The sequence below is a fragment of the Andrographis paniculata genome, unplaced genomic scaffold (assembly GCF_009805555.1).
Source record: "Andrographis paniculata isolate CXL003 unplaced genomic scaffold, ASM980555v1 Contig86END, whole genome shotgun sequence".
Classification (NCBI taxonomy): Eukaryota; Viridiplantae; Streptophyta; class Magnoliopsida; order Lamiales; family Acanthaceae; genus Andrographis; species Andrographis paniculata.
The window spans coordinates 6,539,834-6,550,872 of NW_026137624.1; the positions used below are offsets into that span (position 1 = coordinate 6,539,834).

The 11,039-nt window shown below is 32.7% G+C and overlaps 2 protein-coding genes across 3 annotated transcripts; one reads left to right on the forward strand and one right to left on the reverse strand.

The window, feature by feature from the left end:
- The first annotated feature begins 1,666 nt into the window (after window positions 1-1,666).
- LOC127242239 (protein DETOXIFICATION 27-like) lies at window positions 1,667-5,775 on the forward strand. Its single transcript, XM_051261701.1, has 8 exons — window positions 1,667-2,007; window positions 2,118-2,659; window positions 2,757-2,843; window positions 3,842-3,898; window positions 4,425-4,663; window positions 4,774-4,892; window positions 5,333-5,422; window positions 5,515-5,775. The coding sequence occupies exons 1-8, from the start codon at window positions 1,702-1,704 to the stop codon at window positions 5,575-5,577; spliced, it is 1,503 nt and encodes a 500-aa protein (XP_051117658.1). The 5' UTR covers window positions 1,667-1,701; the 3' UTR covers window positions 5,578-5,775.
- A 411-nt stretch (window positions 5,776-6,186) lies between these two features.
- On the reverse strand, window positions 6,187-11,039 carry LOC127242397 (probable glucan 1,3-beta-glucosidase A). 2 transcript variants are annotated; one of them, XM_051261926.1, is made up of 10 exons: window positions 10,850-11,039; window positions 10,102-10,217; window positions 9,890-10,009; window positions 9,051-9,236; window positions 8,618-8,776; window positions 8,186-8,355; window positions 7,950-8,105; window positions 7,532-7,884; window positions 7,278-7,463; window positions 6,187-6,426 (listed from the first exon to the last, which is right to left on the reverse strand). In XM_051261926.1, the coding sequence occupies exons 2-10, from the start codon at window positions 10,105-10,107 to the stop codon at window positions 6,350-6,352; spliced, it is 1,413 nt and encodes a 470-aa protein (XP_051117883.1). In that variant the 5' UTR covers window positions 10,108-10,217; window positions 10,850-11,039; the 3' UTR covers window positions 6,187-6,349. The 2 variants fall into 2 exon arrangements, with proteins under 2 accessions (XP_051117883.1, XP_051117882.1); XM_051261925.1 differs by lacking the exon at window positions 10,850-11,039 and adding an exon at window positions 10,319-10,836.

An 11,039-nucleotide genomic window follows, 5' to 3' on the forward strand; every position in this document is an offset into this window, starting at 1 on the left:
AAATAGTTGTATGATGTAATATAAATAGATGTTGATGTGATGTTTTGAATGTAAAATTGATTTTTAGTATAATATAAACAATAAAAAATACGTGTTTGATTTGATATTTTTGGAAAAAAAAATGGAATGAATAGTAGAAATTAAATCCAATCTCCCAAACAAACACACTTCATTCACAAATCATTTTACATATATTTATCTAACGTAAATTATCAAATCATTTTACATATATTTTATACAATTTTTTAAAAAAAAAAAAAAAAACAAGAGTAAACGGACAATATCTATCTCTGGATTGACAGGAACTTCCACAGATGCTAGAGCCGAACATCGGATTAATCTACACCGTTCACTATATGGACCCCAAAAAATTAACGGTGTAGATCAATCCAGCAGGAAGTAGCTCAATTGATCATGTACTGTATGGTTGCCGATTTTCCCGGTTGCCGATGAGATAAGAATTTCTATATTTATATTTTTTATTATTATTATTATATATTGAAATTTCATTGGCCACTTGTTTTTTTAATTGTTTTTTTCAATGCAGTATCTTGTTTGAACACTGCTACCTTTCTAATAATATAAACCCTCAATCAATCAATCAATATGCACAGAAATTATGGGAGTGTTCGTTTGGATGTTTTGATTTAAATTTTGCTTTTATAATTTTTTCCTCTTATAAATATCAAAAGAAATATATATATATTTTTTATTATGTAAATATCACATTAATTTATATTTATATTATATCAACTAACTATATAAATTAAAATCTAACAAATCATTGTTGTAAATGAAAATTACTAGAATTTCAATATGTCAATCCCCATTATGTCACTTTCTCTTATATACTATTTTCATCAGGCGTTTCTTTTTTTTTTTTTTGTGTTAATTTTTTTTAATAATATTAATTATTATATTAAAATATAGTATAAATTAAAAAAATTATAAAAATGCTTCAATTACTGTCTTATAATACTAATAGAATGACATTTGTATAACAAAAATTATACAAATATAAAAATATTTTTAATATTAAATACAATGATGCAAAAAGTAAATATAATTGTTAGAGGTGGACGGAGCCAGCGAGTAATATATTTGTAATAATAAAAATTACTTGTTTACTTAAAATTTTAATTAATTGTCATTATATTTTCTATTTATTTTTCTATTTTAAAACAGTTGTTTATTTATTTATAACCTCGACGAATAATCATATATATGTGACAGACAAAATTTTAAAGTAAGTGTCGAAAACTTAAACCCATAATTTCATGAGTAAGAGTTTACGCCATCCTTTTTGTGAGGAAGAGAATATTTGTGTTTATTTGGGGATTGGATTTTAAATCTATTATTCATCCCATTTTTCTTCTCCAAAAGTATCAAATCAAACACTTATTTTTTATTTTTTATATTATACTAAAAATTAATTTTATATTCAAAATATCACATCAACACCTATTTATATCACATCATACAACTATTCAAATTCAAAATTTTACTATTCAAATCTCAAATTAAAATCCAAACCACCAAACAAACGCAACGTTATAGTATATGTAATTGTCAACAAATAATAATTATTTAATTAACAATAATTTTTTTTTTAAAAAAAAAAAAGAGAAAAGAAAAATTGTGGGGCAACTATAAATACACACACATAGCCAGCAGTGTCTGCCTATTTTGATTGCCTGCAGAATGTCGTCCGGAGACGGTGAAAACCGCGACGGAACCCTAACGGCGCCGTTACTATACCACTCCGACGACGTCGAAACGACAAAGCTCATCGAGCAAAACGACGACGACGAAAAAACGCTGTCAGTTAGGGTTTGGATCGAGACGAAGAAGCTATGGCGGATCGTCGGACCGGCGATCTTCAGCCGCATCGCCTCCTACTCCATGTTCGTAATCACGCAGGCCTTCGCCGGACACCTCGGCGACCTCCAGCTCGCCGCCATGTCCATCGCCTCCAGCGTCATAGTCGGCTTCGATTTCGGACTCCTGGTAAAAATCAAACAATCAATCGATCTCAATTACAAAATTGACCGATCAATTTCTCAATTTCCTCTGCAATTTTTCAATTTCTGATTAATTAATCGCCGGCGCCGGAGCAGCTCGGAATGGCGAGTGCGCTGGAGACGCTGTGCGGTCAGGCGTACGGCGCTCGGAAGTACCACATGCTCGGCGTGTACCTCCAGCGGTCGTGGATCGTGCTGTTCCTCTGCTGCGTAGCGTTGCTTCCTCTGTTCGTCTTCGCGACGCCGGTGCTGAAACTGTTAGGTCAGCCGGAGGACGTGGCGGAGCTGTCGGGGACGGTGGCGCTCTACTTCATTCCGCTGCACTTCAGCTTCGCTTTCCAGTTTCCGTTGCAGCGGTTTCTGCAGAGCCAGCTGAAGAACAGCGTCACGGCTTTGGTGAATCTGGCCGCGTTTTGCGTCCACGTTCTTTTGAGCTGGCTTGTTGTTTATCGGTTCCGGCTCGGCCTGCTGGGGACGGCGCTCACGCTGAATATCTCGTGGTGGCTTATTGTGGTCGGCTTGTTCGGCTACACGGTCGGCGGCGGCTGCAGGAACACGTGGACGGGATTTTCCAGCGAGGCGTTTTCCGGCTTGTGGGAGTTTATTAAGCTCTCGGCTTCGTCCGGCGTCATGCTTTGGTACGTAAATTAGTTAATTAATTATTTTATTTGAGGATGTTATTTAATTGAATATATATATATATGTATATATATTAATAAATAAATGTTTTGGCAGCTTGGAGAATTGGTATTATCGTATTCTTATTGTGATGACTGGGAATCTCCCAAATGCTGAAATTGCCGTGGATGCATTGTCCATTTGGTAAGTCAATTTTTATTTTATTATATATTTATATATAAGCAGGAGCCAAACATGATTTGGATTGTGTGCTGTCTAGGTCAAGATTGCATTGTCGTATTATAGTTCGAAATTTAAGCCTTTTATTTTATTTATTTATTATTTCTAAAGTATAGCTCCATTTATACAAATAAATAAATAATTCAAAAATTTATAAATAATAAAAAAATTTATATGATATTTTTAATCTATTAAATTATATAAAAAAATTTCAAAATTGTATAAACAGAACCTATGCAGAGAATTTTTTTTTTTTTTAATCTTTTAAATGTAAAATTCAAATAGTAAAAAATTAAAATTTGAGTGTAAAGAATCATATTTATAATTATTTTTTTAATCAACGTGATTTGGCAGTTTTTTTTTTTTTTTGGTATTTTTTTATTCTGAGCTCAAAATAGATATGGGTTACATCATTTGTAAGGTTAAGTTCATTGATTTATAAGAAGTTTCCGAACTTATTTTATTACAAGTTTTTTTAATAAAAAAAAAAAATTCCGTCGATCCCATATAATTTGTTCTTATTTTTTATTTTCGTCCATCCCACATAACTTGTCATTTCTATTTTTGAAAATATAATTATACACTTTAATCGCATTTTAAATTTTAAATTTTATAATTTTTTTAATTTTAATTAAACTATTTATTTATTTTAATCTTAATTTATAATTATTTTTACTAAATAATAATTATTTTTTCTAATACACTTTTTAATTATTTACTAATTATATTTTATCTAAATTTTCGTATTTACAGTAATTAACCCATATTATATGGGACTGGAGGGAGTATTATTTATGTTTTAAGAATAGACACTGTACCAGAATCTGGTATTAATTGGGCATGTCCATCTGTTAGTGTTAAGAGCATTTATTAGGTTTGTTGGCCTTATTAATTACTGGTGTGGATCACGTGGAGAGCAATCAATGATCAAATTAATTAGTTGATTTAATTTTGTCGTGTAGTATGAGCATCAACGGCTTCGAATTGATGATCCCCCTGAGCTTCTTTGCCGGCACCGGGTAAGTCCTTATTTATTTTTTATTCAAATTATTATTATTAAATTTTAACTATATACTAATATTAAAATAATTTTAATTTTTATTTAAATTACAAATATAACAATATACATATAATTATATAATTATGTTATACATAAATTTAAATAATAAAAATATCAAAATATCTTATATGCTATATTTATAAAATAATATTATTTCTTAATTTATTATAAAAAAAATCCAAAAGATCTCTTTGATTTGAAAAAGGAGGAAATATATATTTTTCTTTTAAAAATACTCTATTCGTCCTATAGAAAGAGCAATATATTTATTTTGGTATCGAAAAAAATAAATAAATTATATAAATAAAATAAAGTGAAAATTAAATGACGTGATAAATCATAAGAGAGAGAAATATATATTTATTTTTTGCATAATAGATAAAATATATTAAATTAGAAAATATTGCAGAAATATGTGTGACAAATGAAATATTATTTAATGATTTTTTTGTTACAAAATTAATTGTTTTATTTAAATTATGTAGAGTTCGGGTGGCGAACGAATTGGGCGCCGGGAACGGTAAAGGCGCAAAATTCGCGACATTAGTCTCTGTGGTGCAATCGACAGCAATTGGTCTCGTGTTTTGGGTACTTATATTTTTCTTACACAACGAACTCGCACTAATCTACACGTCGAGCAAGGTCGTGCTTGACGCTGTCTCCGATCTCGCACTCCTCCTCGCATTTACCGTTCTCCTCAATAGCATTCAGCCAATTCTATCCGGTAATAATTATAGCAACAACGATTTAAAATTCCGACTATAATGAAATTAATTTAAGTCGTAATACGACATTAATTTAATTTATTATTATTTATTTTTTTTGGAAAATTAGGGGTGGCCGTTGGATCGGGATGGCAAGCTTACGTGGCGTATATAAACTTAGGTTGCTACTATTTGGTTGGAGTGCCTATGGGACTTTTGATGGGTTGGGTCTTTCATCAAGGAGTTAAGGTAATTAATATTTTTATTTGTTAAATTTTTCTCTATTTTTTTTTACTAAATTTAGATGTTAATTTTAAAATATTCATTTCAATATTATTCAAATTTCGATTAATAATAACTTTGCTATAACTATTAAATTAAGGTTACACTTTGAATTAAATGAACTTTCTTGGATTTTTTATTTTTATTTTTTTCTTAATTTTAATGTACAAGAGTGTTGTTTTGAATTATGTTGTTGAGATATACTTGGGCAAAATTATAAAATAAAGTTTATAAATTACAAAATGATTTGAGTAATTGTTAGCATATGAAATATAGACAGTTAACACATGATATGAATTAGTACTGTTGCTATTATTATTATTATTATTATTATTATGTATTGTCAGTTCATATTTTATTATATTAATATATTTTGATGATTTGATTTGATTTGGTATTTATTACAGGGGATATGGGCAGGCATGATTTTCGGTGGAACTGCTGTCCAAACACTCATATTATCCGTTATTGTAATGAGATGCGACTGGGAGAATGAGGTAATAATAATATAATAAATACATTATATTTCTATTATTATTATTATTATTAAAAATAAAAATAAAAAAATGAAAATGTTTTGCCCTTGCAGGCAGCTAAAGCAAGAATGCACTTGTCAAAGTGGGCAGGAGGAGGCTCTAGAAATAGTGTATGATGACCAAAATTGGAAAATATTTGAATAATTTTGATGTGCATTTGTGATATGAAATTGTGTCAAGTCAAGTTACAATTTTTGTTAATCTAATTATAATATATATATTAATTATTATTATTATTATTTTTCAAATGTATGATTTGTCTCATTACAGTTTGAACTGAATGAATGATAATATTTCAGTGTGTGTTTTGGTCATACAGCAGCAGTATTATGAAAATACCTATAACTGACAACTATCAATAAACAATGTTAGATAATCAGCAAAGTACCAAACACTTTTCAAGAGCTTTCGGTTATTTTTAAGAGTAATAATAAAAAAATGTTTTGAAAATTATATAATTAATGTAGTATTTTTAATACCTTTTCCATCTTTTCAATGTGTGTTAAATATTTAAACACAAATTATAATAGAAAATAAGTACTGATCGTGAGTATTTTTATTTATTTTTTTTTACAGTAAAAGATTTTAAAAAAAATATATATATATATATATTTGCTAAAAAGGATACGATAACATCAGTTATATATTTTACTATTTCGGGCCTTAAAATTAAATAAATTTTGTTAGCATAATGTAAATGGAAGACCAAAAATTTCTGTTTTAGAACTTCCATCGATTCTTATTGCAATGAGAAACAACAAATAATTGTAACCATTGATTTTCATAACTTCCATCTATTCTTATTGACATTAGAAACAAAACGAATAATCTTAATCGATACAAAACAATAATGGTAAAAAAAAAAAAAAAAAAATGCAACTCTACACGTCACAATAAAACCCAACAAACACATAGGCATCCGAGCACGTGTAGGAAGTTGGGAAGGCACATGGCCGACGATCGCCCTGAAATGTAAGAGATTGTTACGAAATTAAGTGAAATCAAGATAAAAACACTGAGGAACTAGAGGCATGAACGAACGTGAAGTTATTATGTATGTATGTATAGTAGCAATCAAATCAAATCAAATATTTTTATTAGTATATTTCAATTTTAATTTCATATATATTAACAAGTATATATAGACATCAACTTGGAACTTCACAATATAACATTGACCAAATGTCGTTCTAAGATAAAGACCTAAGACTCCAAGAACAATGAAGCAACATCGTTACCAAATTACTCATAATCCACTTATGGTTATAAAATCTCGCCCTATTCTTCCTCATGATTTAAGAATTATATAAGACTCTACGATCTTCTGAAAAATATTGTACAAAATTTGTGTTTTAGAAGATTCTCTTACGACAACACGAGGGAAACTCATGCAATTTTTAAAGAACTTTATGCAATATTTTGTAAAAACACGAGGAAGCGTTGTAAAGTTTCAAAATAAAGATAAAGTATGATGCAGAATTTTCAAACTACAAGTTGATTAATAGCAATTTACCAATATCGTCACATTTTTTTTAAAAAAAGAAACATAATTTAATACAAAATGATTAAATCAATCGAATCAACGAGCTAATTCAAGCTACTAGTTGATTAGCTCAAATCGAGCCTGCTCAATTCAACTGGCGATACGTTAATTTCCCAAGTTCAAACTCAACTCATCTAAAAAAAGGTAAACATGCGAAATCTTAGCAATCTTTCATATAGCTCGAATCAATCAACGCCGTTTAAGCTCAAGCGCGACTCTAAATGCTTTTCATTTGTCGAAAAAATAGCAAAAAAAACAAATAAAAATTCTTACCAAGTTGGAGTTGAAGATAGTTGTTACGAACATTCCACTCGAAATCCCAATGCACGCGATCGTTCTTCAACGTCCAGTAAGTCCATCCGAACGAGGCAGCATTGTACACATCCAACTGAGCTCGTCCGAATTCTTGATAATCGTATAAAGATCCTTCGGTTACATCCCACTCGTTCACCCATTCGCCTGCACGCCATTTTCGTCGAGCTGTGAAGGTTAGTCGAAAACATCGAATTGAAAAATCGAGGGCCTACCGATGAACACGAGCGGTCCGTTCGCGCTGTTCAGAGCCTGCACCTGAGTTTGTCGAGCCTTGTATATGTACTGAATGTTTTCGAGAGAAGTCATGTTAGAAAAATACGAATCGAATAGATTGTAGTAGTGTAGATCGACTACGGTGTTTTCGGTCCCTAGGTTAGCCTGGTAGAGTTCCATCGGATCCGCGCTGCCAATTCTTTGGCAGAAAATGACATAAGCTGTCGACGAATGTTTTCGGACGATTTTGTATCCTTGTTTGTAATACGAGACGAGTGTGTCGAGTGGAACCGATGCGGCAGACGGCTCGTTTAACAGCTCGATTCCTAGTAACGACGGATGATTCGAATACCTGCGAAAAGATCGGGTTTTTAAACCGAAAGAGAATAAACAATGACGAATTTCGCCGAAACATACCTTGAAGCAAGAAAATCGATCACGTTCAACGTTTGCGAGATGGAGTCTGGCGAATTAGGCCACCCCGTAGTCCCGTCACGGCTGGCACTGTGTTCCATTCCGTTTTGAGATTCCGGAGCTGCATGAAGATCGATTATGCACTTGATTCCGAAAGTTCTGCAGCGAAAGTAAGATAGACGTGTTATACAAATACATTTTCTATTACGCGAAAGAAAAGAGTCGAAGAGAGAACCGACTGAGCCCAAGAAAATGCGTTGTCTAGAGCTTCGAGAGTCCCGCCAACAAAAGGAGGTGGAGGTTCGGGATCATAAGCTATCCACCATCCGACGGGAATTCTCACAGTGTTCATTCCATGCCTATAAAGGAAATCGAAATCTTCGACAGTGATAAAACTGTTTCTATGCTTCTGCAATGGCAAATGAAGATACCGAATAACAAATAAGATGCACACAAATGTAAAGAGCTCGCGGTTCTACGTCTACAAGATACATCGATATAGTCCAAAAAATTTCGACAAGACTTCTATGTTCCTCTTTTTGTAAACACAAATCTCTATCGGGATGGAACTACGGCAATTAGGCATCAAAATAACTACAAAATTTGGTCATCAAGCAATGAGATGCGCATTTTTCCTAATAAAATGACGATTTCTAAATTAAAGACCATACCTTAAGGACTTCTGCTGCCTTATCGTGTCCATACCCATTGGCGATCTGATAATCTCCGTGCAAATCATTTGACACAATTATTAACTCAAATGTCGCGCCATTTTCATCCCATCCTGGTTTTCCCGGATAGTCTGCTGTAAGTTGGTTCGAATTAGAAGCCTAAAACAAAACAAGTGGAAAATTATTTTCATTTTATTTTTTCTTACCGACAAGAAATGCATGAGTGAGCAAGGATTACAGAGACCTATTAATAATAATCTTCAATTCTAGAAAAAAAATTTAGTTATTTCTAAAGTTTCGACAACTATTATGAGATATTGTATACTAAAAGTATTGTTTAATTAACACTATACTTTGATTTCCAATTCTGTTGAATGGTAATCATATTTATCACCATCCTTCGATCCATCACTATTTTGCAATGAAATCATACCTGCAGATAAGTTCCCGACTTCAATTTAATGTGAACACGGTTGTCATTACTTCTTTCTAGGTAAAATGTTTCTGTGGAAGATGGCGACCTTGCTGTTGCAGTAATGCTCCCTCCATCTTGATCGCAAGTCAGAAACTGGCCACTGGAAGTGCGGAACTGGAATGCTGATTCTGAAACTCTCCACAACTGTTGAAAAGTAAATGATCAATTCGTTTTGGAAAAACAACAAATGTTTCGGTTCAATGGCACTTAATTTTTATCTATTTTTAGAGTCCCTGTTTTCAATATATTGTCCATTCCAATAAAATACCACTTCATTGACAATCAATTCGAAGAAATGCAATGCCAAAAAGAATGATGCCATGTAAATCTAGATACCTACATTTTTATGGAATGCAGATATATGAAAACAAACCAAAATACGATACCAACTGGAAATGCCGTTACTTATGAATGAAGACTGAAGTCATTCTTACCAAAATAAGATGAATGGAATTAATAATATGATATACACATTTGAAATTCAAACTCTTAACATATCTATATTATTGTTTCCTCAATGAAATGATGGAAATTTTCAGGCAGAGATCGAAACCTCGTACTCATCAAATGCTAAGAGGAATACAATTGAAGCAACTTTGAAATTTTACCATTAGTCATTTCGAATTAAACACTTTTGTGCTTCGTAAAATTTATCCTCTTCCAAACATTACAAAATCATTCTCTCCAAAACACCAACATTTGATTTACACTTCTATTCGCAAATGTTCCAACAAACAAATTTAACTGAAAGCAAAATGGCAAAAATTTGTGCCATAGTGACAAGATAAACTTCTGACCCGAAATGTTTCCCAAGCCAGAGGATTATCTCTGTCGACAGTAACTACTCCGCCGCCACCATCATCAGCAGAAACATATTTCTTCAATGTTACTGATTTGAACTGAACCTCTGTTCCATCCTACATTGCAACCACCATCAATGGAGATGCTAATGCATTAGTCTCATGAATCGGAAATTAAAACCCAACAGATTACAGAAGCAACAACTCACAAGCATATCTCCATTGGGGATGCCATCAAAGAGCGATGGCTTAATCCAACCTTCGATCACCAACCATCCTCCCAAATTCACTCCCCTAACTCTTGGACTCCCGTTCAATCCTTCCACTAGATTCACAAATTGTGTAACAACGAAAAATCAATCGAATTGAAACAGCCAGACATCAACAGCAAAAATTTCAATCAAACGTAGAGTCCAAGAGAAAGACCTGAACAGATTACCCCCAACAGCACAAACACGATTCCCCATTTGCCAGAACCAATTTCCATGTACAAACTGTAATCCCTAAATTCTAACCCCTCTGAACACAAAAAATTTCGAGAGAGAAAGAGAGAGTAATTCTTTACTTAATTCACAATCGATCGAGAAACATTGATAAATGGACAATCTACGTGGGGATTCCGAAACCCCATTATTAAATTAGAAAGGCAATTGTGGAGTGAAGAGCAAGATAAACAACTCCAGCAGCTCTTCAAAAAACGGCACACGGAAATTCTATTTCTACCGCCCGAGAAGAAACGAACAAATTATTAAAGACAAACAGAGAATCGGAATTGAAAAGGTGATGCCATAAAGTCACATGAACATGAATTTCTTTTGAAAAAAATAAAAAACAGTGGGCCTATGCTTCGCGAATTGGCCCCTCAACAACAGTAAGGGAAATCAAAGTGAAAAGGGCAAAAGCTTTTCATCCCCAATTGGGGCATGGGTCCGCCATCAAATACAGTGCCGAGGCTACCTTATCTGCATCGATGCGGTTCGGTTCGAGCAATGATTCCTGCTCTACTGTCTTCAAATTGGAATTTGCAATGCAGATTGGACATGATTTGCACGCAGATAAATGCGGCGGGACGGATTCGGAGAAGGTAGAATCTCCCATTTGGGAAGTCGCCTTCGATTTTGATTAAATTAATGGAAGCGTAAAGGTG

Coding starts and splice junctions, on each gene's coding strand:
- LOC127242239 (XM_051261701.1), top strand. CDS start 1,702: ATGTCGTCCGGAGACGGTGAAAACCGCGACGGAACCCTAACGGCGCCG. Junction 2,008..2,117: donor GCTTCGATTTCGGACTCCTG/GTAAAAATCAAA, acceptor GCGCCGGAGCAG/CTCGGAATGGCGAGTGCGCT. Junction 4,664..4,773: donor CATTCAGCCAATTCTATCCG/GTAATAATTATA, acceptor TTGGAAAATTAG/GGGTGGCCGTTGGATCGGGA.
- LOC127242397 (XM_051261925.1), bottom strand. CDS start 10,379: ATGGAAATTGGTTCTGGCAAATGGGGAATCGTGTTTGTGCTGTTGGGG. Junction 10,218..10,318: donor GTTGGGGGTAATCTGTTCAG/GTCTTTCTCTTG, acceptor TTGTGAATCTAG/TGGAAGGATTGAACGGGAGT. Junction 8,106..8,185: donor AACGCATTTTCTTGGGCTCA/GTCGGTTCTCTC, acceptor CTTTCGCTGCAG/AACTTTCGGAATCAAGTGCA.